The sequence below is a fragment of the Neospora caninum genome, chromosome IX (genome assembly GCF_000208865.1).
Source record: "Neospora caninum Liverpool complete genome, chromosome IX".
NCBI lineage: Eukaryota > Apicomplexa > Conoidasida > Eucoccidiorida > Sarcocystidae > Neospora > Neospora caninum.
In genome coordinates this window covers 1,117,289-1,143,643 of record NC_018390.1, presented here as the reverse complement: position 1 = coordinate 1,143,643, position 26,355 = coordinate 1,117,289, and the positions used below count along the sequence as shown (strand labels likewise).

The window sequence follows — 26,355 nt, the reverse complement described above, 5'->3', positions numbered from 1 at the left end:
CTTTAAGTTGCGCCTCTCGCCTGGGAAAACCTCGGAATCAAATTTCCACGCAGGCGAACAAGAGAGGATCCACATGGGCGGAGGACAGAACGAGAGAGAACACCTCTGGATCTTTTACCCTTTCTTTTTTTTCGCACGGAAATGCATCAGGTTGGACGCAGTCTCGAAAAGGCACATCTCAGCGGCGTCGAGAAAAACCGGATTCACCAGGACGCGATGGCCACTCCCCCTCTCCACACAAGGGTGCCTCCTAGCTCTCTTTATCGAAGCGTTTGAAAAAAGCTATAAAATCGCTGCATACGAAAAAGTATCACATCTAAACATATGTGCACACACATATACAGAGATATATGTGTGTGGACTCAGACAAACCTAGGAGGTTGCGATCCGTTCAAGATAGAAAAAGATGCAGCGCAAAAAACCCGGCGAAGAACCGACAGGCCGCTAGTTGATAAAATGTCATAAGAACTGTTTCTCTTCCAAGCTTTTATTTCCCGGCTACGAGCGGTAAAAACACGAAACTAAAGAAATGTTCCGAGAGGGGCAAAGTGCCAGCGCAGGCACGAGAATGTCGTGACGGCGAACAGGTGAAAACCGCCTGGAAACTCTCAAGGGAAATCCTGTGAAGACGGAGACAGAACCGTCTAACATACCGAACACGGAGGCGCCCGATGCCTTTTACAGAAGATGTACGAAAAGAACACCTCGCTCAACTTCCCCACAGGCTTTCATACACGTATACGCTCCGTAAGTATACATGTATATTTTTTCTATTGGTACATATATGCATTGACTGAACACGACAAAAGACTTTGAAGTTTGGCCATGGCTGTTTCCTGGGAACCTGCGGCGAAGGGATTGAGGAGGCGGGAGACAAGGAAACGTTTAGCCCGTATCTGTCTCGTTTTGCCCTCTTGTTGACCTTCTGAAAAAAAATCAGTTTTCAGCTCCTCATCGCGACCATTCCGGTCTCTTCGGAGGACGACGCTGAGAGTTGTACCGCGCGCAGCCCTTCCACGGGAACCCCCCCTTCTCTCTTGAACAGGAGAACTTCTTCTTGAAGAGTGATTCAAATCGACACCTTTACGTCTACATGTATTTACTCACGCAAACAAACGCCTCTAAACATAAAGCTGTATATGGATAGGTGCCGACACCCGTGTTTAGAGGAGATCGGTGAGAGCATATCGACATGCGTGCATATATCCACATAAAACGCAATTCGGTTTCGCTGGAGATGTGCCTGTACGGTTTGTCCGTATTCACTTTTATTTGTGTAAGTGTACGTGCATGTTTTGACCAGATGCTGCTACGTGACGTAGATTCGAGTGTATCTTTCAACGGGATAGGACTGCTTCGTTTTGGGGCAGACGACGGTTTTGCCGTCAGGCGCGGCAGCGGCCAGAGCCCGGATAGCCTTGGTCGAGTAGACGTGGCCATCTGGACTCGCGAGGGGGGGATTGTCGGCATCCTAAACGGCAAAGAACATTTGCAAACCGCAAAGGGGCTTTTGACTCGCTGCAGCTACAGAAAACGCGATCGACGCGTGCCCAGAAACCGATGAAAAAAGCCTTTCCCGTGACGGCTCGCTGGTCGCCCCGACGCACGCCGACAACTCGGCAGACCAGCTGTAGCTGGCCCCTGTTTGCACTCGGCCGAGAAGCACAAAAGAAACAACAGACGCGGAGCTGCCTTTCCGGACAGGACAGATGAACACACGCACCGAGCTATCACAGAGAAAGCGCGCCGAAAGTCCTCACCGGGACTGCGCAAATGCGGCGCTAGGCGGAAAAACGAAGGGAAACGACAGTTGAGAGTGTCAGAGGAGAAAAAAACAAAGGGACACAGGAACCGCCCGCTTCGACAGACTTGCCACAACCTCTCACCCGTTCCACGAGCGTGCAAACACGATTCAACTCCAACAGAGATCTAGAAAGGCGCGTATGCAGCACATCGCCACTATGCATATATATATATATATGGGAGAGATGACAAGAACCGTGAAGTGGAAGAGGCAGATCGCGGTGGTGTTGAAGACAATGAAGGGGACAAAAATAAATAGGTAGATGGAGCGTTGAGGTGCGGAGACAGCGGAGTGCTGACACATTTGAGAATGTACGGTGAAGCCGTTATTTGCATGCAAACAACACATCTGTTTTTCTTGCGTACCATCACTTCTCCACTGATTGAACAGATGAGCAAGCTCTGAACCCGGTGCGGCGCGGGGACCTTGCGCACGTAGTCTGCCCACTCCGGCAGGCACGTCGGACAGCTGAGAGCGAGAAGCAAAACGCCCAACACAAATGTAGGCACAAAAACAGACCTGCAACCACGTATAGGTATATATATATATATATAAGGCTGGAATCACCCATAGTAGACCTACCCGTCTTTATGCACGTGTAACGATTGATATGTGTAACTATATGCGCATGTTTTAGTGCGGAGTTCCACACTTTTGACACAAAACGTGTCGGAAGTCCTCTCCACGTGCACACTGTCGAACCCCTCCAGGTGTCGGCACTGGAGTAGAGAGAAGAGAGACAAGAGAGAGACGGAAACGGAGAGAGAGAACGAGGTCATGCGCATGCACGTCAGTTCGCAGCTGCTCCGAGAGCCTCGCTTAGAGAGAGCCTTCGGTCAACGCGGCGCGCCTTCGGTTCGGAGACACGTCCCCCGAGCGCGCTCGCCCCCCCCTCCCCCCCCCGAGAAGGAGGACTTCTTCCTCGAGCAACAGCGGAAATGGGCAAGAGCACACCTCGCAGATTTCTGTTCCTCGCAGACGGATGACTTGAGAGCAGAGAAGCCGGCCTGCAGGAGGGCGACGAGCGTGGGTTTTACCGAGAACCCGTAGACCTGCGCACTAGTGTGGAGGAAGAGGCAAGACAGCCTGTGCCAGCGTTCGATGCCGAAGAGAGCCTGCAGAAAGGCGCACACGCAGCAGGCACGCGTTAGATTTTTCTCGACATGTTTGTGGAAAGAAAATCGCAGAGAGAGGAGAACAAGGCGGTCCAGGGTGAAGCCTCAGACAGCGAGAAAACGATCTCCTGCGTAGGATTGCGGGCACAGAAAACAGTGCCGGCAGCCTCGAGAGGAAAGAAGAGAAGGGGCGAATGCTGGAGGCCGAGAAGAAGAGCTACCTCCGTGTTGCTTCGGAACCTGTGGTCTCGAGGAAACGTCTCATCGCTGCGCTGGCTGATGGGATCCTCGCGGAGACATGGGCGTGACTCTCTCCGAGCTGGAAAAGCCCGCATTTTTCAACGAGGGAGAGACCACGGAAGCGAACGGAGAAGTCAGCCGCCCGCATCCCGAGGGCGGCAGAAGAAAGCAACCGCTGGCAGAAAGAAAGAGGTTCCTAAAAAGAGACCGCCTCACCGCGTACTGAGGGGGGGGGTCCTCGAGCAACGCCGTCAGCGTCACCACCTTGCGGATGTCCACGCAGCGAGCTAGAGAAAGGCGAGAAAGAGCGATGCAGGAAAAAAGAGAAAAAAAGGCGAGAAAGAGCGATGCAGGAAAAAGGCGAGACGAAAGAGAGGGGATTGTCTCTGAGGAGGCCTCGCGATTAACGGGGAAACGCGCCCTGGGCGACACACCGCCTGGCCCAACCCTGCGCAGCTCACAGGAGCCGAGAGCGGCTGCGAGGGAGAGAAAAGACTGAAAAAGGATTCTCCAAAGAAAAACGAAAATGGTGTTGAGTCTGTGAAGAGAGAGGCATGCAAAGTGGTTGAGGAAAAGCCGAGAACGGCTGAAGCTCACCAAAGTCGTCGGGACCAACGTTCGCTTTGAGGTAGGCGACGGCGGTTTTGGCGTCTTTCTTCTTCAGCAGTTCAAGCACGTGCTGGACGTGGAGCTCCGATTCAAATAGCGACTGCAAAAAACAAAGGAGACAAACGAGATGCGGCAATTTGGGAAGGGAGCGCCTCCGCGCTCCCCAGACAAGTGAAAAGGTCTGCCGGGGAAAACAGAGTCCGAGCTTATCTGCCGAGTTCGCACCGGGGTGTACCGACACCTCGACGGCTCATCACTCACACTTGGCACCTTACCCCGATCTTCTTCAGTTTCCCGCGGTGCTCATTCACCCACTGCCGCGCCTCCTCGGTGGACTCTCGCAGCAATCCGCCGAGCACGTCGAGAATCTCCTGATAAACTTCTGCATCTGTGAAAGGCTGCAGAGACCCACAGACCACAAACACCACATTAGGTGCGTGATCGCTACTCTCACCCCACAGCTTTCCATCGCTCTCTCCTCTTGCTATCTCCACGCGTTACGCTGTGGAGCTGCGGATCTGGCTGTTTGTCGACGTGGAGTTGACTGCGCGTGTGATGTTCACGCTCGCCGTTCTGCGCGCTCCCCTCTCTACGTCTTAGCCACGGTGCATGCAAGCGAGGCACGGATCTGTGTTTGCCGAGAGGATGACGCTGCGCGCCACACAAGTGCTCCAAGTCAAGGGGATCGGGACGAACACAGAGGCGCGCGAAACAGGCTCCTGCAGATGTAAGAGAAAGCGGCTTCAGGCCGAGACACGCCGTGCCGCAGACCTGCAGAAACGGAGTCTTTCGAACAAAACCCCTGCGGGCCCCGGCTTCCGCTCCAAATCCCACAAGCTCATATATCTATCTATATATATAGACATGCAGGTCTAGGGTTTAGGGTTTTTGTATTTATCTACCACGATGGCCAGTCGCGGGGCGGTACAGTGCGCGTTTCTGAGAGAGCTCCTGGCAAGGTGTGTGCTTGCTTCTATTTCGGTGAGAAGTGAAGGAAGCGCGCGGATGCGACAGTCGAGGAGGAAAGAATCCCGGGGAGACGGAGAAACGAGAGAGTTTACCTCGAGATCCAGTTTCTGCTTCAGCGACTCCGCAGTGAGAGGCAGGCCCGAGCGAGCGAGGTACTCGTGGACGACCCACGCGACGCGGTCGCCGTACGTCGCGAAGGAGAAATCCGGCTGAACAAAACGCAGACGCCCTCGCTACACAAGTCGACACCTGCTAAACGCACGTGCAGATACTCTCCCCATATATATATATATATATATATATGGGTGGGTGTGTACTTGAGATGTGTACGCCTAGATGCTTGAAAACATGCTTCGACCCACGTGGGAGTCCGCAGATGTGTCGAGGTATGTGCACGCTCTCTGCACGTCAAACCGCGCATGCACCGCTGAGCAGCTTTCGCTTTTGGTACCTTCGTGTGGACCTGTTGAATGTCGGGTTCCTCGGCGAGACGACGAACGCGCGTCTGGCACCTCAGCAGGAACGTGCGCGACTCTTCGTTCCCACGCTGCGCCTGGAAGGAGAGTCGCCGCCGGGACACCGAGCTCATGCACAAATCCCGCACAGACTCCCCGCACTGCTACACACACAAACCTTAATGGATCACCGAACCTCACGTGCCACACCAACCTATGAGTTTCTCTCTTCATATATATATATATATATGTAGCGGCATAGGTCTACGTATGTAAATAACGTATGGAAATCAATACATGCAGAGATACATGTATCTATGTGGATATAGATGTAAGACATATATATATATATATATATATATATATACGCATACACATAAACATACAGATATACATACATACATACATACATACATACATACATACATACATACATACATACATACATACATACATACATACATAAGCACATACATACACATATATGCACCTGCATGCATCTACATGCATCCGGAGAGAATCAAGTGTATATGTATATATATGGAATCATGTATATGTACAGTGGAGAAATGCATGGAAAGTGGCTGCGAAGCATTTGCGTGGTGGGTCGGACCTTGTCTCGAATTTTCTTGACTTTTTCAATGACGAGGTCGAGTTTGTTGATTTTGTCTTCGACGGTCGAGCATTCGGCAAGTTGCGCCGCCATTTTCCCCTTGAGCACGTAGGCGAGAACGACGCCGACGTCTCTGTACAGACTGCGTGAATTTGCTTTCACGGCTCTCTGGGCACACTCCAGAGGCACGCGTAGGAACGCGCGATCGACCGCGTGCAGAGGCGCATGCGCAGACAGGGCGGCGGCTGCAGGCACAGCTGGTCCCCGTCCTTCCTCTCTGTCGCGCGGGCAGTCTCTCTCTTCTCTCGCGTCTCGCGTCTCTCCTGTGGGGTGGGAAGGCTCCTCTCCTGGAAGCGCCGGCGGGGGAGGCGGCGGACCTGAAGACCCCGCCACGCCGACCTGTGCAAGGGATCCCGTGTGCGGGTTCTCCACGGAAAGGGAAAACGAGGAAGACGCGAAAGAGGGGGAAACAAGAGAGGAGGAAGACAGAGAAGGGGAAAAGGAGGGGGAAAAGGAGGGAGAAAAAGAGGGAGAAGAAGACCGCTCTCCCCCGGACGATGCCATGCCGCTCGCAGCTGACTGGGCACGGGTGGTGTGAGCACCGCGCAAAGCGAGAAACGAGGACGAAGAGGAAGAAGAAACGAGACGACCCGGGTCGAGTCGTTGCATGCAAATATCTGCGAGGAGGAGCAGTGTGGAGGCTTTTTGTCCTAAAGCTAAAGAAAAAGAAAAGCGAAAAAACCGCACGGCTTGAGAGAATCAGCTGTCTCTTGTAGGGACGGCATACAGAAAAGAAGGGGAACTAAAGAGACAGACGAAAAACAGACCGAGGAAGCGGAAGTAGACGAGAGAGGAAAAAAGTGACAAACGATGGAGACAGAAGATAATGAGCAAGAAAGAGTGACCCAGGAAGGATGAAGCGCGAACGAGACAGCTCGACGACTCACCAAACAGCGGAGAGTAACTCCGGGTTAACTGCCAAACGTCGAGAGCGGTGGAAAGGCCCAGTCTAAGGAGAAAAAGGCTAGAGAGGACGAAGCAGATCGTTTCCAAAAAAGAAAACTCCTCGGCTGGAGTGTGAAGAGCAACTGTGGAACGCCGTAGTTGACGCGTAAATCGCGCATGCGCGTACCACCCAAAGAGGCCAAACCCGCCGCAGACACAAGCAGCCACATCAACCTGTGTGCCAATTTATAAGGTGGGGTTCCTTTCAAAACTTTTAGCGCAACACTCTCATTCATTGGTGCCTCAGAAAACAGGAGACGCGGGTTTTCCGTCTGAGAAAGGCTGTCGAAGACGCTCGCCGCGAGTTGTCAGTTGCACACTCGAGCCGTGTGTCCCTGCCGTAGCTTTGCAGCCAACGGCGGAAGAAAGAAAGGGAGCTTGCGAGAAAAGAAGTGGGCAAGGAGAGTGAAGGATATGAGAAGGAAACGTGGATTTGGAAAGCGCCGGAATCCAAACGCGGTGCAGGAGTGGCGGCTGTATATACGCCTGGAAGTTGTAGCTCTCATTCATGTTCTGCCGACAGCTGGTTCCGAGAGAAATCTGTTTTTTGTTGCTAAACACATGCGTCGGACGCGTGAAACTGCGAAGAAGAGCCGTTTTCTCAGGAATTTCGGTACTGTACCGTAAAGGAGGGTCTCAGAAGGCAACGCAGATGGAATATACCAGAGAGACACACCACACGCGATCGAACCAAGCAACTGCATCCAAGTGGTTTGAGTGGTTCCGTCGCAGTCGCATGCAAGAAGACTCTTCTCCGTCAAGTGCCAAACAAATGTAGGCTCTACGCAAGCCCCTGTCTATAACCTTTTCAACACATATCCACATGGTGTAATGCCCCAGATACAAACTGTCTATCTAGGACGTATCTGACAAACGTGTAGATTTCGGCGTTAGTATATATAATTGCATACACGTGAATATAAAGATTCAATATTCGTATGTGTCCGTAAATACAGGCGCATATATGCATATATGTGTATATATGTGTAAAATTATAGTTATATATATATATATATATGCATAGATCCCGCCAAGAGAAATGCATAGCTACGTGTGTATGTACGTAGTTACGTATAAATGTATATATGTACATACATGTTTGAACGTGTATACATTTAGATGTATGTCGCGCTTAGTGGTTGAGACCCTTCGCTCTTCTTTTCTTCTAGGGAAGACATGGTGGCAGACAAGACAGGAGAAGGGGAGCGAAATTTGGAGGTGAGAACAAGGAACGGAGAGAACGATGTGCAGTGTGTTGCGAACGCAAGTGGAGCGGCTGGAATCCTCGCCGTGGGCTGTTGAACGATTTCCCCTTAGAGGGACATTAAGAAACAGACAAACCAGAGATGCTGAGGACATGCAGTGTACACACAGCTTCACTGTCGCTGATGGCTCTTGATTAGCTCAGTTGGATTTGAGTGCTGCGTGTCTCTGTCTTTTCCTATGAAACGCAACTTCCCAGCCACACTAGTGTGTGCAAACGACAAGACGAGCACTTCCCCTCTCTCTTTAGTCCGGAGTCATTCATCCCCTTGTTGGCGTGACGGGGTTTGACCTGCTTGCAAAGAATGATTAGCCGTCTCTGCGCATATCTATGCATTTAGAGGCAGGGGTAGCACTGTACAAGAAGGGTGAACGGGCCAACAACGAACGTACGGATGCAGCTTGTTAAACAAAAACAAAGCGGGAGCTTGCGTCCACTGAGTGCATTTCTCCACGAAGTCACCCAGCCGCGGACTTGCGTTCAAGTGCGGCGCACATTCTCGCCTGGTTCTCTGTGTGCACCCACTGTCCGACCTTTTCTTTACGGGAAAACACCGCTATGGCTTGGCAAATGCAGCCCTACAAAATGTGTTATCGATCTGCATCTACACCCGACAAAACTGCTACCCGCCTACCCCGGCTTTTTCCATTGAAAGAAAAACTTTTCCGATCCCCAGACAACTACACCGGAAACAAACCGTTTGTCAGGGACACTCCTCTGATTCGTGTGTGTATCGTACTAGCATGTTTTTTGCACGGCTAAATTAAGCTGGGCGTCTGTATTGGATTGCACGCTGCTGGAAAACTCCTGGCAAACTTTCGCTCCACGCATTCGAATGCAGCTCTCCAGTCTCAGAGAGTCCATACACTTCTGGCGGTCTGTCTGCTCGTCAGCCTGGTGTGCTACCTGCGTGCGGCGGGACGATTGTGTTTCGTTCCGCGACAGATTCCCCTGAAGCTTTCTTTTTTTTCACCGTGTGCAACAAAAAACCCGTCTCTGTTTCTGTCTTGCCAAGAGTTCGCCAGCCGAGAGGCTGGTTTTTGTGCACGCGCTGGAAAGACAGCGGGAGACTGTGGCTGCTTCACGCTCGCCCCGCGTGTACACAGCAGCTTTGCTCAGAAGCGTGCTCGATCCGGCTATTTTTTTCCTCCATCGCCCGCGTTTTCCACCTCCCTCCGGTTCCCCCCTTTCCCAGTCCCCTTCGCCTTTTTGGGACTTCAAAAAAGACGCGTGCGTCTCTCTCCTGCTCTCTTTTTCTGTCGTCTCCTTCTCTTGCGTCTTGATGTCTGTAGTCTCGTGGGGCGCCTCCCTTCCTCCTCGACCGCCGCTGGTTTCTGCGGCGTTCTTCGCGGGATTGGAGAGGCACGCGAGAGAAAGTGCCCCCCTCGGTGTCTGCGCAACTTTTTCCGGAAAGATGTTCTGACGGCGTGACTCGCGAGAGTCGCCGCCCTACCCGCCTTCTCGGCTCTCTCGAGTGTCTGTACTCCGCGAGAGAAGCCCTACAGGCGCGCTTTTCGGCTGCTTCCTCTGCTTGGCTCCAGGATGGGGCGAGAGACGGAGAGAAAGGCTTCCTCCCCGAACTAAAACCGAGGAACGACGAGCAGCCACACCTATTCGCGCCCCACAAAAACGGCTGAAAGTGCTGAACCGCGTCTCTGCTCCGGCACGATTCTGGAGCCGATCGGTGTATGCAAGAGCGAACGGTTCGCCGAGAAAGAACGAGAACACAAACAAGGCGCAGTCCTCGCTTCATCCGAAGAGCAGCACACGGGGAAACAGACGCCGGCCCTTGAATCAACGCAAACAACCAGATAAAGAAGCCCGAGAAGGTGACAAGCTGAGAAAAGGAAACTGTGCTGTCTATCGTGATCCTCCGTTTCCGCTTCACTCTCCACTGTTTTAGAGAATACGGAACGCGCAAGGGAAGAACATCTACGGCTTTTCTCTCGTGGCTTCCCGCTTCTTGGATGCGAGAAGAAAGGAAAGAGGTATACGGAACAGCCCCGGCCTGTTCGAGAACCCCTCGCCGTTGCAGAAAGCGCGAAAGGGCTCCTGGCGGCTGAATGGTTCAGAAATTGCGTAATCTTCGACAACCTACCGTCTTGGATCTTGCCTTCTCCAGATGCATCCACTTGTCCTTCGCGCGTTAAAGCATTTGCAACTTTTAAGTGTGTGGACACAGGGTTGTTTGTGGACTTGAGTCTCTGTGAAGTTTCTGCGAAATTGCTTCAGCGGCCACGCTGCAGCCGGGGACTTCTGGCAGTTGCCCGTTCTGGAACGATGGACGCTCGACGGGAAAGTGTGTGAACGGCGGCTCTGACGCGTGTCGAAGAGAGACGGAGGTTTCTCTCGTCAAACCCGGGGAAATCGCCTGCGTCCCGCAGAGGGGACTCCATCGCACTGAGGAGAGTCTGTCTCTTCATTTCTATCTCCGCTTTCTTGTCCGAGGCCCACGCGAGCGTCTTGTGTAGGTGGAGCCGAGACGTCCAAAAACTGAAAAACGCGGGGCGGAAACGGACAACAGATTTCGGCATCGAGCCCCCGGTTCGCTGCCTCTCTCCTTCCTGCCCCAGAATGGCGGCTTTCGGTGACAGGGGCGAGCGGACAGGAGCTGTCTCCTCGCTCCGCTCCGCCTTTTCGTCCTTCCCAGGTGCAGGCGATACTTGCGAAGGCGACGAGGAGAGACGCAGCTGGACCAGAGGACGCGACGAAAGAGACGCCGCGTGCGGAGCCTCGCGCTCCCAGACTCTCTGCGGACGCGGCGACGCCGCCGGGTGTGAAGCAGGGAGATTCCGCGACGCCGGGGCGATTGCAAGTTCCTCCATTCTGAAGAAGGCAGACCTGCCAGCCTCTCCGGGGCGAAGCTCTGCTGAATCGGCCGGCGACGCTGTCGCGGGACTGACTCGCCGCGTCAGTTGGTACGACGACTGCATCGACGAGCCTCTCGCTTCCCAGTGTCTCTCTCCGAAGCATCGGCGCGTGGGGGCGTCTCTCTCCGTGCTCACAAAGAGCCCCATCCCCGCTCGCCCTCTCCCAAAAGACTTCCACGTCCCCCTCGCAGTCTCCTCGCCTGCCTTCTCCGGCCCCTCCTCGGTGTACCCCGCGACGTATCCGGTTTCCGCCGCCTCCCCCGCCATCCCTGCTGCGTTCTCCACCATTGCCTCGGTGTATCCTTCCGCTCCGGTGTATCCTTCCGCGTCGTACTCGTCTCTCTATGCAGCGCCAGGGCCCTTTTCCGCGGGGCCTTCTTCGCGAAAGGCGCGTCGCGAGGGCGGCGGCCGCCGCAGGATGGGGAAGAACAAGCAGCGTCGCTGGGTGTCGCACCAACTCTTGGTCGCGGCGCTGCGGCGATGCATGTACGAGAGCGGCGAAGACGTGACTGACACGGACGCCGGCGCGCCGGGCGCAGACGCACCTCGCCCCACGTGCTGGCAGCGCCTGCAGAGGAACGCAGCAGCCTACGAAGCCTTCCGAAAAGGCAAAGAAGACGCTCTCCTCGGGGCGCCACAGCCAGGCAGGAAGACAGCGCGTGGGCCGACCGTCCTCTCAGATGCAGGCGAGGAGTCGGGGGGGGAGACGGCCGGGAAGAACGGCGAGAAGGAGCGCGGAGGCGAGCAAGCGCGCGAAGACGAGCGGCTGCTGATGCGTCTAGCGAGGAAGGCGGAGCAAGACCGCCGCCGGAGACAGCAGAAACTCCGCCAGAATCGCCACCAGCAGCGGCAACTCCTCACGCTGATTCGGGAACAGAAGCTCGGGGGCGAGGACGGCGAGACGGAGGGCGAGCGAGGTCCTCGGGCGGAGGCCGGTACGGTTGGAGGGGCGCCTGAGGAAGACACGTCTCTCCTTTCTTCCTTGGAGGAGCAGCAGGCGCTGCTGCGGTATTTACGCAGACAAGAGGAGCACCTGATCGAGGAGATCCTGCGAAACCAGGAGCGCGCCGAGGACCTCGCGCGCGGGGTACGTACACTCCGCGAGGGCGCGGCGGCGCGACGCAGGGGCCAGCTCCGGCCGTCTCTCCAGCTGCTGCGAGGCATCCGGGTATCCTTCCGCCACGTGAAGAGCTTCCTCGCCGACAGCGAACACCACCAGAACTTTCTGCGGAGCTTCGAGGCGCAACTGCTGCGTGCGTGGGGCGTCCTCTGGGTTGTCGCTGAAACCGACCCGAGAGACGCGGCGCCGTCGCCGCGCGAAGCAGGGAAAGATGTGAAAGAGGAAAGCGAAGACGGCGAGGCGCATGCACACTCGAGACAGATCAAGCGCGAAGTGGAGGCCGAGTCAGACGCCGCCGACGGGCTGCCGACGCGCGTCGCTGCCGATACACCGAGTGAAGCCAAGGAAGAAACGGAAAAGGAGAAGGCAGAGATGGAAAAGGAAGAGATAGAAAAGGCAGAGCGGGAGGAGGGAAAACAGTTGAATGCGTGGGGCGGTGTTCGTGTGATGATGTTTCGGGTGCGTAAGGCTGCGGCTTCTCAAGACGGCAACTGGGGCAACTGCTTGGTGGAAGTTGGTGTGGACGATTTGACGGTTGCTGAGGACAGCACGTTGCGGGAGTTTCTGGAAGAGCGTCAGAAGACTTTCCGTTTCCGCGCAGATACAGACGAGGCACGTTTGGACGCCTCGGAGGAATCTGCGAATTCTCCGTGCCCGTCCCCGCCGGAGTCGCCTGGCGCCTGTCTCAACACCGAGCCTAACGCCGCGCCAGCCGAGAAACTTTCGCCGGTGCAAAGGCGTGACGGCGTCCTCGTTGTCTGGGGCCTGGACGGCTTGCAGCGAAAGCTGGTCCACGGCTTTGTTGCGTTGGTGGACGACGTGGTGTCTTGTTCGGTCCAGGTGAAGGAGGTGGGCGACGCGGGCCTCGCGCCTGGGGACGAGACTCTCGCGCACAGCAAGCGGGACGCGCAGGCGAAGAAGAAGAGCGCGCGCGGGGACGAGAAGGCGGTGATCGTGCTGCTTCGGGGCGCCGGGGGAGCCCGAGACGCCTGCCTCTCCGGTCCGCCGCTGTTCTCTCCGGCCGCGGAGCTTCTGGCGGCGATCGGCGTTCCCACCAAGCGCGGGCGACCAAAGGCCTAAGACGGAGAGAGCAAAAAACGGTTCTGCAAACTTTTAGTCGACACACAAAGTGCAAGGGCATCCCAGATGCACGCGAGGAAACGCGTAGGAACCGAGGAGTCGACGTATGCACGTACACTTGTACACTGTAAATGTATACCTATGTCCATGTATGTGTATGCGTGTGTAGGATGAGGTTTGCGTGAATTTATATGTGTGTCGAGGTCTGTGCACGTGCTGTGGGTGTGGAGTGTGCACTTTTGTCTCTCCGACGGAAGAGGGGGGCGCAGTCGAGAGGCAAACGCGTCGAGTGGGTGTCTCGTTCTTTGCGTCGTTCCGTGGTTTCGAGGAGTGCTAGAGGGAAGTCGAGAGGTCTCCAGCTCAGCCGAAAGGTCGCAACCGAGAGAGACTCGCGGGATCCGGGGCGCGGATTCCGCCGATGCATGCGCGCGCGACATCTCTTCCACCCTGTACGCTTGCAGCCTTGCGTAACGACACGGGGCACAGACAGTCCTGCTTTGCGCAAGATCCTTTGTCGCCGTCGTCTTCGCGACTCCGCCCGACGAACACTCGCAAGTACGCACTTGGCCCTGCAGCCAGATGCATGTGCGCACGCCGATCTGTACACATGCGTATATATATATATATATATATATATATACATATATATACATGTACATATTTATATGTATATATGTAAAGCCATCGACGCTATTTCCATGTCTACTGGGCGGTGCCTCTACGCACAGATGTAGGCCTGCAGCGGTGCTTCGCGAGTTCGCCAAATTCAGTCGCGTGTCGGAAAGTGAGAGTGGTCTCGTGTTGCTGTAGTGAGTCCAAAGAGCCCCGCTTTTGAGAGCGGCGGATCTCCGTGTGAAGACACACTATCAGTGCCAACCCGTTTTGTGTCTGTTACGGGACGCGTGCCTTCTTGAGGGATTTATATTCTGCAGATTTTAAGATCCGCCGTCTGTTTTGAGAGCTCGCGTATCTTCCTCTCGGCGCCAGGTGCTCAAAGCTGTGGCGGCTTTGTGTGAAGTGTCTCCTCTCGTGTTTCGCGTTTGTATTTTTGCAAGGCGCCTCCGTTTCCGCGCACTGTCGAAGCTGGAATGCAGTTTCGACATCATTCGTAAAAAATGCGACGGACATGCTCCCGTTGGGGTGCAAATCTCTCTTCGAAATCGCACGTGTGCGGGAAGACTCGGGTGTATGTGTATGGTGTCCATCTCTTCCAAGGTCGCAAGATTTCAAAATGCTGCGAATAACTTCTCACGTGAAAACGATAGAGAGTTGGACACCCAGGCAACGCACGCCCGCAGCTCGCGACAGCTTGAGAATCACGCTCCGGCCTCTGCGTCCATCAACAGGCGCTCTTACACGCTGTTAACTCCCCATCTGTACGCGCGTCTAAATACGGATTTGTTTGCCTAAGTATAGGTCCTTGCGCTGTATACCAAGAGGGAGTGTACGTGGAAACGGACGCTCACGTCTGGCGGGTGATCATTGTGGAATCTGAGTAGATCGAGACCTAACTGTTCACTTGATAAATGGGGAAGGATAGCCAAAAAGATGTGGATGACATGCGCGAGAATTCCGCTGGGCACAATGGCTGGGGCAAATTCCGGAGCTCTCTGCTGCCCCGCGTCCTCTTCTGCACACGCAAAAGCTCGGATTATGCGGTTCGCACCTCGTCCTGGATCCAGGAATCGAAAACGGAAAATGTTCAGAAACTTCGCCACTCCCCATCGAGTCGGCTCGTCGCCAACGCATATCCCCAAAACAGGGGAAACATTCCTCCCATTCCATCTCCCAACACGTACCCACGCACATACTCCATTTCTGCACCAATACATATATATATATATATATATACATATATATATACATATATATATATATATATATATATGCACCCCGTCGGCTTGTGTCTGCAATGTGGTGAAGAACGGTATGGGCGGAGAGGTACGATTCGCGCACTGTATCACCCACCCCACAGCATGACCGGGTCTCTGTATTTCATACATACATGGAGAGAGATGCGAAGGATGCGCACACCGAATGTTTTCACGATTTCTCGCCAGACCACGGATCTTCAGTCCCAGACTTTCACGAACGGCCTCCCCGTCCTCCGTCGCTCATTCGGTTGCTCACGCTCAGACCCCCCCCCCCCTCAATGTATATATATATATATACATACATATATGCCCGAAGCGAGAGAAGAGCGATATCTGCAAATATCTCCGTCCCTCTTTCCCTCTATATATACCTGTATATATATATATATATATATATATATATGTATGAGTATGCATCTGGAGTGCGTATGTGGTAGGCCTGTCCGTTGTGTTTTGACAGCGCGCGTGTGTGTTGTTTGAACGTTTGAACGGACTTTTGTGTGTTTTGGTGTGGACTTCGTTTTTTCACTGGCTGTCGACGCGCGTGAGAAAGGCGTTTGCGGTTTTTAGTCCCAGAGTTTGATGAGGCCGTCCCAGCCACACGTGGCGACTCGGCTAGTCATGTTGGGATGCCACTGGCAGTCGATGCAGACTTGGTCGTGCGCTTGCAGGGTTCGGATATTTTTTCCGTTTTTCCAGTTCCAAATCCAGAGTTTTCCGTTTCCGTCTCCTGAGAGCAGCCACTTTCCGTCGGGGGAGAATGCAGGCTTGCAGGCGTACCCTGCGCACAAGTGGCCCTTGAATTTCTTCCGCGGGTTCATCCGGAACTTGCCGTACGCGTCGTAGGTGAGGATCTGGTTGTCCATCGACTGGAAGCAAAGGTACTTCTCGCTTGGGTGCTTCGCAGCAGCAGGCATCGAGTGCATATCCGGCTCCGACACGTGCTTGATGACGACGGGGATCCCGTACTCCCAGACAAACAGCTTCTTGTCGTCGGCCGTCGTCACCAGGCGCCGACCTTCCTCGCAGAACGTGACCGTGTTCACGCTGCCAATGTGCTCGGCGTACTCGACCTCGATGTTCCCGGTCCGCGCGTCGAACTGGACTGCGCGGCGATTCGCGCTGCCGACGACAAACACATTGTTGTCGTTCGGATTGACTGTGACGCAGTACGGCGTCTTTCCGTTCCCGAAAGAACCAATCACTTTCCCCGCCTCCGTGTCCCATAACTTGACCGTGTTGTCGAACGAACAACTGTAGAACCGCCGACCCTCCTCCGCCCACTGAATGTCCCGGACCGCCTGCTTGTGTGCGGTGTACGTACGGTACAGCTTCCGCTGGTTCAGCACGTCCCAGATCTTCACGGTGCTGTCCATGCTCGCACTCAGCAGCAAGTGACCGCTCCGCGGAAAGAAGCGAATCGCCTGCACGCCTCCCGTGTGCCCGACGTATGCGTGGATCTCGCGCTTCGGCGGAAAACACGCGCTGTCCGGCGGCAGCTCCTTCGTCCCCGGCGGGACGTCCAGCCACGACCGCCCTTGGTAGTCCGTCGCGGATTTCCCGTGGAAGATGCTGTCCACAGCGTCGTCCTTCGAAAAAGACGCAGCCCCGCCCCGCGTCTTCGCCTTCTGCGCGCCCCCGTTCTCGCTTTTCTCGGCGTCCTCTCCCTGGTCCGCCTCGGTGGCTGCGGCCTCCCCGTCTTCTGGTGTATGTACACCCGAGGCCTCGACCGCCTCCGGCTCGAACGGCGCCCACGGGCCCTGGAAGTCGTCGGAAGTCGCGTCGTCGTTCCGCAGGCGCCTGCGTTTTTGTCGCCGAGACGCTTCGCCTTCTGGAACGAACCCCCGGGTGTCGTACGCGACCGCTTCGCGTACTTTGGAAGCGTCGCTGTCCGCGCCTGCACTGTTATGCGCGAGCAAGGCGTCCCGCGTAAAGTTCGACGGATCTTCCGCCCGGCCGTGGAACTGGAAATTGTAAAACTGTCTGTCGAACGCCTCCACGTTCACGTGCTCCTTCTCCACGTCGCCGGCCAAGCGGCGTCTGTACACGCCAGTCCACCCGCCGCGACGCACTTGCTGAGGGGTCAACGGTCCTGCAGGAGGCACGCAGTCTCGCGAAAAGAGACGGATCTAGGGGAAGACGCGACGCCGAGGCCGGACCGAAAACAGTTACGGGGAGGAAAAGCCACACGGAAAGGTGTGCACGGAAAAGGTTCTCACGAAAAAAGCAGAGAGCCACACTCAAAAGACCCAGGTTCACACCACAAACAGTCAAATCCAGAAGTACACGGCCACGCAAGGCGTACATAAATCTATCAACGTCTATCCATATCTCCATCTAATACCAGTCCTCACCTACAAAAATGTATCTTTCCCTTCCGTATAACTGCATGTATATGGAAATATCGCCCTATTTTCATATACAAATATATATAGGGTGAGGGAGGTAGAAGAACTGCTGTAAGGTTCTGTGCTCAAGAACAAAGGCACGTGGAGAGAAGAAACGAGGAAAGCGGAAAGGGCCAGCGTACCTTGCAGCGGCGTTTGCAGAGCTTCCACTTTTGGATTGGACATGAGAACGGTGTCTTCGGGCCGATGGAAGACCGCGTTTCTTTGAGCCTGCGCCTTGCATGCCAAGAGGCTCACAGGCGGCGCGCAGTTGATGGAAGGCAGGAGCGAAATGCATGCGTTTTCTTCCCGCGGCTCGCCTCCTTCTTCCTTTCTCTTCTCTCCCGCTTTCTCTGCAGGAGCGACTGCGTCCACTCCCACCGCCTCTGGCCCCTTCCCCGCCTCGGCCGCAAGCTCACCGGCCTCATCCTCAGCGTATGACGCGAAGTAGTCCATCTTTCCGAGTTCTGTTTAGGTTCCTTGGGGGGAGAGAGAAGGTAGGATTCCCCCTAGGAGGGCCCAGAAGGAGGCTGGAAGGAAGAGGCGCAATTCTGTTAATTCGATGGAATGGGTCCAACAGGCACCCCGGTCTCCCTCTGGGGGTCAGAGAGTAGCGACACAGCAGACTTCGACGGGAAAGACAGAGACGATGCGAGAGCGCGAATACCCCAAGAAGGAAGGACAGGAGAGAAGACGGGCCCAGAGCGGAAACGAAAAAGAGGGAGAAAGAGAAGACAAAAAGAAAGAAGAGAGACGGAGACGTCTCAGACAACGAAGAAGACAGAGAAGAGGAACGATGGGCAAGGGAGAAAGAGACGGCGAAACAGAAGAGTTTGGACCCGCGCAGAGGATTCCAAAGAGCGTTCAGACGACGGGAGGCCTTTCCCTTTCTTTTTGTGCACCGGTATACCAAGACGAAGGAAGGCCGTGGGGGAGACGTGTCCACGCGCTCACATCCTCCGCTCTCCACCCGCCCGGAAAGCCGCGAAAAAAATCGTTTCCTCGGAAGAAAGAGAAGCTGCAAAAACAAAGCCGTGCACAGGTCGGGAGGTTCCCGATGAAAAAAAGAGTTCACGCCTGGCGGCAAGACCGCCTCTGCATGCGCAGCGAAGGAACTGGCGAAGAAAACCTGGGCAAACAGAAGAAGTGCGAAAGCGACAAAGCATGGAAAGAGGACAGGGAGAAAACGGAACTTCGTGAGAAGAGCGACAGACGACTCAGGTGTGTTGATACAGCCCACGAGAGAGTGACAACGAAGCAGCCGGTGTCCCCGCTTCTCTGCAGACAGGGAGGGTCAGCGTGGCGCGAAAGAGACAGAGAAAAAGAACGCGAAAGAGCAAGACACCGGCAGAGGCGACCCTTAACTTTGTCACACGAAAAAAAATGCGACGGTAAAAACGCAGAGACCGGCCTCCTTCCTCGGCGCATGCAGCGTCTGGTGAAATCCCTGCGCTGCGGCGGCGCCTGTTCGCAAAGCGAGAAACAGCGCGAAAAAAATCCAAATGCGGTCGACGCGTTTCTTCAAAACCGTGCGCCTCGTCTTTCGCCAAGTGACACACGAAACAGATTGGAGACGGCACGATTGCGCTGCGGAAGAGCCGATCTTCCTCCGTCTTCCCCAAGACCGCAATTTTCCCCGATTTTCCCTCGTAGAAGAACGCACCTTTTCTCAAATGCAAAAAACGGACAGGAACGCAAAACGCTCCACATCCATCTCCATCGTCAAACACTTGAGGAGCCTTGAGATGAAGCGGGATATGCAATACGTACAACATGCACTGCGTAGAATGCACCATACATCAAATGCATACATACATACATGCATACATACATACATGCATACATACATACACATTGTTTATATATATTGCTCCTATGTGAACATCAAAGTATAGGTGTGGAGAGCTGTGGGCCCTGTCAGTTGTCAAGAGATTCCGGGGGGAAATCTTGTGCAGAAATGCGGTGAAAGACGGCGGAAAGAGCCGAGCTCCAACTTTACCCGAGAATTTTCCTGAAATAACTGCTTACGCTGAGAGGTCGGAAGAAAAACCGTTTCGTCCTGCATTCTGCCCCAAGACGATGCTCCTAAAATCTCTCTCAACTGCACAAATCACTCCCAGCAGCCTCTTCACCTGGAGCTCTCTTCTGGTGTTTCTTCCTTTCAACTCTACCAGTAGGGGTGTCCTTCGTTTCAACTGTATGTATGTATGTATGTATATATATATATATATATATATGTTACAGTGTATTTCTTTCTATTCATGCAAGACTGTAAGATCAAGTCTCGCTATTTGACAAGATCCGTGTTTTTGGTCCTCTGTTCCCTTCGTGGAAAGGAGGTAGCTTGGCATCTTCCCCTCGCCTTCTGCATCGAAATCTTTCGAGATTCCGCAAGTCTCCTATCGGCAGCGGGATTAAGGGACAGTCTCTCAGCGCCAAAAAGTGATTCTTCAGACAAGTTTTTTTCTGTCTTCCAAGCAAATGCAGAGATGGCAGAACAGATGCACACTGACGCATGCAGATCGGAAGTTATCGACAGAAATAACACATATCTACGAAATGAAAAAACACAGAAAACACGTCTTCAAAAGCATATATATATATATATATATATAGGTGTCTGTATTTGAATGTCTTTTGTGGACAGAGAGCGACATTAGATGGAAAGAGAGACTCTCGTTGCTTTGCATAAAAAGGGGCGGTTGACCATCTCCCAAGTCGCGCGCGGAAGGAGAGGGTAGGCCGAGACGCATCCAGCAAAAAAACAAAACTTGAATTCCATGTGTGAACACCTGGAAAAAAGTTGGTTTTTCTGCCTCGTTCCCAAACAGAGGCCGAGAAAAGCCCTGCCGAGACTCCCTTTTTGGTGGCCTTTCAACGAGACAGAATAACTCCCAACCACGTGTTAACCACACCTTCATGTGTATATCCACATAAATATACATATATATATATATATATATATATGGATATGCTCAGGAGTGTAGAGTGCTTGTACAGAACAATAGGGGAGTGAAAGTCGAGGGAGAGGGCCGACGCTGTCGGAGACCCTCTCGGCTCGTTTCCCGTGGCATCCGAGCGTTTCTGTCGTGTGGAGTTCTCTGTCCATCGGGGCGTGCGTTTCGACTTTCCGAAAAGCAAACTTTCGGACAGAGTCACGATTCTCGGCGACGCATGTGCCCCCCTCCACACCGGCGCGGAAACTTCAGGATCCAGGAAGAAGGCCGTCGAGGCGCAACTGCGCTCTACTCTCGGTAAATGCAGAAAAACCCTTTAAATTCTGCAAAGGAAAGGCAGCCTCCTCAAGGAGCAGAAGCTCCAAGAAAGACCGCTCCGCCCTCTGCTTGCGCGGAACCGTTATTCGGGAACTTCACAGAGACGCCTGGGACGCCGCATGGCATTCTGGAAAAAGACACGGCCCCTGCGGAGCGGTGGCAAGCTCCGGTGTATGTACACCAGGAGAGCCTCGGAGCGGTGGCAAGCTCCGATCTCTACCTCTTAAGGGTGTCGATTGATCATGACTTTGAATTCCTCAAAGAGATCTCGATTTCCTTCACCTGGGAACACCAAACGCACCCGAAAGCAAGACGCGATTCTCACTCACTCCACAATCACCCAGAGATGTGTCTGTACACTCGACTTTTAACCCATACTTAAATACATATATATATATATATATATATATATATATATATGTATATGGACTATATTTCTGGTCGGATGTGTGTCCGGGTTTGGAACTGCTAATAGACAGAGCGATGACGAGAGTACAAAAAGGAGAACATGAATCCTTCGTTTTCTCGAGCGGCGACAGATCGGATGCGTGGGTGTGCCGTCTTTTCTCCAAAATGACACCATCAAGCTCCGTTCTCGGAGACTTCGATGAACGAGGAAGAACCGGAAGCACTTCACAGAGCTCTATCAAATTAAAAACGGTCGATAGACGACCTTCGCGAAAAGAGCCAGAGAGACGCGTGCACCGCACCGCAAGACGCACTCTCTTCGATTTCCTTGCATCTGATTTCGTCCCCGATTCACTCAGTGGGATCGCACGCTGGAATTCTCTTGAAATCTTAATTTACTCCCTTTATCTCGACTCGTGTTTCCACATTCCATAGGCATCTCTTTTGAATCGAGTGTTTGCGCCTGCCACGAAAGAGCGCACATGTGTGTCGATACACGGCTACAGACGGCTCTCCCCGTATGCATCGAATCCAGGCAAGACGACAAACCATTAAATGTGCAGAAAGACTCGAGACAACGGCAAAATTTGCATGCACGCTTCTGTTCCGCTCTCCACGTCTGTGGAAGCTTCGCTCAGCACTTACCAAAGAGGCGCTGCGCGTTTCGGAGCGTTTCTTCTCTGTCTTGTTGGTGACTGTTGAGTTTTTTTATGTTGGCAAGAAACAAATTGAAGTTTTCGTAAGACATTCTGCTGCGTGCATTCCTGCAAAAATCCAGAGGGAAAAGAGACGAAGAAAAGAAAACGCTGAGAAAAAAGACTATCGTTCACACGTCCGCAGACACTCAAAAAATTCACTGCTCACATCTCCATTTTTGGACGCAGAAATACTCACAACTCCTTGCATGCATATATATATATATATATATATATATATATGCATCAATACACATACATGTATACATTTATACAGAGAGATAGACTTTTGTTCACAGGGTTTATTTTTCTGCTCCTCGAGACGAATTTAAAATGAGTGTAAATATTGAAAGTTCTCTTCGAAAAAGAACACACATATTTCCGGTCATCTGTCTCCCACTCCGCACGGCCACATGACTCCCCATAAAGATGGTCAGCGTCATATATAAATATAAATATATATATATATATATATATGCACGTAAGACATCAACAGACAAATAAGAATAATATGAGTGTTTTTACGAGTGTGTGTATTTGCACTTAATGATGTTTGTGCCTGTCTTTGATGAATTCGATATGGGACGATTTTCGAGCGCCACACCGGAAGAAGATCTTTCCGTCAACAGGTTTTGAGTCTCCGGTGCTTGGTGTCAGTCTGAATAACGCAACACCAGCACGCACGAACGCACCATGAACGCGCACACCCTTTACATTCATTTCAGCCTTGATCTCTCTCTTCCCTGTGAGATGTGCACATCTCAAAATACCTACGTATATGTATGTATCTATATCAATAGACACACATATAGATACTTGCATTCTATATATATAATAATATATAGACAGAGAGATACACACAGGGGTACTTATTGATGGATGTATGTACAAATGCACATGTATGCAGTGTATGCACGCATGTATACATATGTATATACATCTGTCAAACTAGACAGGTATATATTTATGTGTAGAAGAATGTGTGAGTGTTGGCATCCAGGAGCATTTTTTTTTCTGTCTCTCGACTTACACAGTCCCAGTCGACGGATTGGGCGCCGCAAGAAAAGGCCCCTCGGCAGAGTTCAGCTTGCTCAAGAAGGCCGTGCCCATATCGTCCACGCCGTTGATTTCTGAACATGTTGAAACGCATGCAAGCGTTCACATGAGAATATAAAAAGAGCAGCCAAAAACCCAAACGAAGCCTTTAAGATGACGAGCTGATATAACCGACAGCTTTAATAACTCCACACAAACAAACATCCGTTTTACATATATATATATATATATACGTATATATATAAATATATGGATTTCGACGGCATCTGCATAAAGTGCAGTAAATGCGGACGGACCAACAGAGATAAGTGCCTATAAATATGCATGCAGTTCCAAGATTTATATATATATATATATGCTGTTGTGGTAGGCGAGTGGTTTCTGAAGAATGTTACTTTCGTAGTGTCTCTCGTACCTGACATTGTGCGAGGCGCCGCAGTTTGAAGCATGTCTTCGGGGGCGTAGTACTGCGCACAGAAAAGAGCTGGAAAGGCGGGTTATCAGACGGCGAAAAAATGCAAGAAAGAACGTCCCCTTGCGCGAACGCACACCGCCACAGCATGCGGAGGTGCATGCGAAACTCTTCCCACATTTACTCATACTGTGTGTGTATAGAAAAAGAGATAGATATCGATCTAGAGATAGGATAGACATAGATGCATGGAGTCATTGCTAGACGGACAATGATGCATGTATACATATCTCCTACATGTGCACATAGATATATGAAAATCGAGATATAGGCCCATCCATATATGTACATATATATATATATATATATAGATACAGATACACATTGAAATATGGATGCATACGATATAGGCCATACAAATATGTAGAGAGGCCTGACTGTCTATCTGTTGAGATGTAGAGACTCTCGCTGCATGTGCAGAAGTGGGGATTGGGGTTTTAGTTGACTTCTTTGAGTGCGCTTAACGTCACATGTTCTCGGCGTACTTTGTGAGAAGATTCATCTGCGTCAGAGTGGTCTTCTTGAATGGAATTGAGAACGGCTTTCTTGAGACTCTCCAAACGAAGAATGTCTCTGTGCAGCTGCAAAGACATCCACGCGCAAAAGTCTTTCCGCATTTCGTCCACAGTTTTTGCTCCACAGATGGAGACAGACGACGCAAGAGATGCACGCATTTCTCTTAGTCTGCTTCGGCGCCTTCTTTAGACCCGCGAACAACTCTTCACATCTGTATCTCAAGAAATATCCGTCCCATCACGCAGACATATACATATTTATATGTATTGGTACCTATGTTTTTATATATGTATACATATGTGTGTGTAGCTGTATATCCGTGTCTATATCTGTATTCATGTGTATTTTGTTGAAAAAGCATGGAGCATGCATGCGTTGCAGAGAATGAGGGTTTCGTAACAGAAGTTTTAAGCTGGAGAACGGACTTTCTTGATGGTCGCGACGAGTTGTTTGTTCTCCTCCGCCAACTGGTTGCCTCGCTGCGTCGACTCGATCAGCTGTACCTCCAGCGAGCTGTGCTTCTTTTGCAGAACTCCGTACTGGAGAAAAAACACAAAAAGGCAAGACGCGTGCCTTCGATCAAGACCCTATCGACGAACAGCAGCAAAGATATAGTTAGAAATAGATAGAAATATAGAAATAGATAGAAAGATAGAAATAGAGAGAGATAGAAATAGCTAGAGACAGATAGATACATGGATAGATAGGTAGAAATAGATAGAAATAGATAGATAGATAGATAGATAGATAGATATCCTTTGTATCCTTGTGTAGATGCGTGCCTTGTTAGATGAGTGAATATCTCGGCGGGCGTGTCAACGAAAGCGGTGCTTTTTGGAGCGCCTGCGTGATCGCTTGACGAGAAACGTCTTTTGGAAGGGGAAAAGGGGGGGAACTTGCCTGTTCGTTTTTCTCGGCGACTTGCGCTTTGAGAGAGCGGATTTCTGCTTCCTGCGTGTGAACACGGGTTTTGTACGCGTTGGAGACGATCCGAAAGCCGAGGGCGAGTTGCTCTGAGAAGAGTAGCAAAGAGACAAACGCGGTGGTTGAAAGGAGAGAACAGAGAGAGAAACCTCCGGAAAAACACCCAAGACTCGGAGAAGAATGCGAAGCGAGAGAGCGAAGAAAAGGGAGACGGAGAACGATAGAGACGAAAAAGAGAGAAAGATAGGCGGAGAGCGAGAGAGATACACGAGAAACACGAGTGTCTCGGGCCGGTTTCTTAGAGAAGTCCTGACTTTCTCTTGAGGAGGTAGAAGAAAACTGTATCCGGGGCAGAAGTGCAGAAGTGTACGAAGTATGTATGCCGTGTGATCTAAAGCCTACGCAGGCTTACACATTAACGTGCATAGTATATATAAATATATATACATATATTATTGTGTATCAGATTTGGATAGCATTTTCGCGTATATCCCATGTGACTGCATCTGACGAGTCTCAAGAAATTCGTTCCATGAGTATTATGATAGAGAGATGTTTACAGATAGGTCGATATGAGAAGGCCTCTGTCAAACGCTTCCTTCTTGCGTTTTTCCCTGTTTCGCGAAGTTTTCTTACCTTCGGCGTCGGAGGGTAGCCAACTCAGGTCGGTGCCTGCCGTGGACGCGGTAGTGGATGTCATTTTGAGGGGATTTTCTGAGCTCTTGTTTTTTCCGCAAAAGCGACCAGGAAAAAGAGTCAACCTTGAGACGGAGAGCGTCTTTTCGACGTGCTGGTGCGCGCTCTGTTTCACAAAAAGGTCTTGAAAAGTCGGGAGATGCAGCGAAGAGCGAGAACAGCACGAGCGCGAGGCCTCTGGATTGAGAGAACCGAGAGGTCTCAGGATTGAAAAGAAACGTCTTGATTGAGAGGGAATAGCCGGAGGGCGGATTCCGGGTGTTTTTTGAGGCGTCTTCTGGTCCGTTCTTTTTTGTCTGCCCTCTTTCCAGTGTGTGAAATCTGTTTCAAACCGCACGCTGGTCTCGGGCCGTAAAAATTCGGAATTGTCTTGCGCGCTCTGCCTTTTCGCCAAGACACGCGCCGCGTGACAACGCGCAGAGAGGGGGGGGGTGGCGGGCTGAGAGAGTCTAGAGAAATTCGCGAAAGAGACGCAGGACTCTGTGCGGGGAAACGGAAGAGAAGCGCAGTGTGCGGCGTTTAATCTTTCTCTTGAGAGAATTCCCAGAGAGCGAAAACGAACCGATAGGACTCGGGGCAGAACGCGCGTGGATGTGGGTGTCTAGAAGCGCGCGTGCATCAACGCGCTCTCCCCTCTCTCCCCTCGCGTTTTCTGTGATCTCTCTGCGCGGCCGTGCTCACTGAAAAAGAAGGCAAAAACAATGCCAAACACTCGAGACTCCCCAGCGCAGCGGCGGCGATAAGCGAAAACGAGGCGAGAGGAAAGCGGCGAAGGCTCAGCGCCAAAAAGGTTGTTTCTCTGGGCCACCGCGTGAGAAAAACGCTTCGCGTACTCTCTCCCCGCCGTCCTCTATTCAAAAGAGAGAGAGCGCGAGAGATAGAGTGGCCAAGAGGTAGAAAACGCGAGA

At 52.3% G+C, this 26,355-nt stretch overlaps 4 protein-coding genes across 4 annotated transcripts; 1 reads left to right on the top strand and 3 right to left on the bottom strand.

The window, feature by feature from the left end:
• Positions 1-1,309: 1,309 nt before the first annotated feature.
• On the bottom strand, positions 1,310-7,046 carry NCLIV_039880 (hypothetical protein; the record flags this gene model as incomplete). The annotated part of the gene is made up of 9 exons (XM_003880897.1): positions 1,310-1,471; positions 2,170-2,272; positions 2,759-2,919; positions 3,376-3,446; positions 3,757-3,868; positions 4,044-4,166; positions 4,830-4,946; positions 5,806-6,521; positions 6,938-7,046. The coding sequence occupies 9 exons, from the start codon at positions 7,044-7,046 to the stop codon at positions 1,310-1,312; spliced, it is 1,674 nt and encodes a 557-aa protein (XP_003880946.1).
• A 3,602-nt stretch (positions 7,047-10,648) lies between these two features.
• NCLIV_039870 (conserved hypothetical protein) lies at positions 10,649-13,144 on the top strand (the record flags this gene model as incomplete). Its single annotated transcript, XM_003880896.1, has 1 exon — positions 10,649-13,144. One exon carries the CDS (start codon positions 10,649-10,651, stop codon positions 13,142-13,144), a length of 2,496 nt encoding a protein of 831 aa, XP_003880945.1.
• Positions 13,145-15,584: 2,440 nt separating this feature from the next.
• NCLIV_039860 (putative pre-mRNA splicing factor) lies at positions 15,585-17,861 on the bottom strand (the record flags this gene model as incomplete). Its single annotated transcript, XM_003880895.1, has 2 exons — positions 15,585-17,110; positions 17,549-17,861. 2 exons carry the CDS (start codon positions 17,859-17,861, stop codon positions 15,585-15,587), a joined length of 1,839 nt encoding a protein of 612 aa, XP_003880944.1.
• A 3,042-nt stretch (positions 17,862-20,903) lies between these two features.
• Positions 20,904-25,451, bottom strand: NCLIV_039850 (hypothetical protein; the record flags this gene model as incomplete). Its single annotated transcript, XM_003880894.1, has 8 exons — positions 20,904-20,962; positions 21,734-21,852; positions 22,814-22,913; positions 23,255-23,306; positions 23,797-23,892; positions 24,253-24,366; positions 24,791-24,840; positions 25,388-25,451. The coding sequence occupies 8 exons, from the start codon at positions 25,449-25,451 to the stop codon at positions 20,904-20,906; spliced, it is 654 nt and encodes a 217-aa protein (XP_003880943.1).
• Between the last annotated feature and the right edge of the window lie 904 nt (positions 25,452-26,355).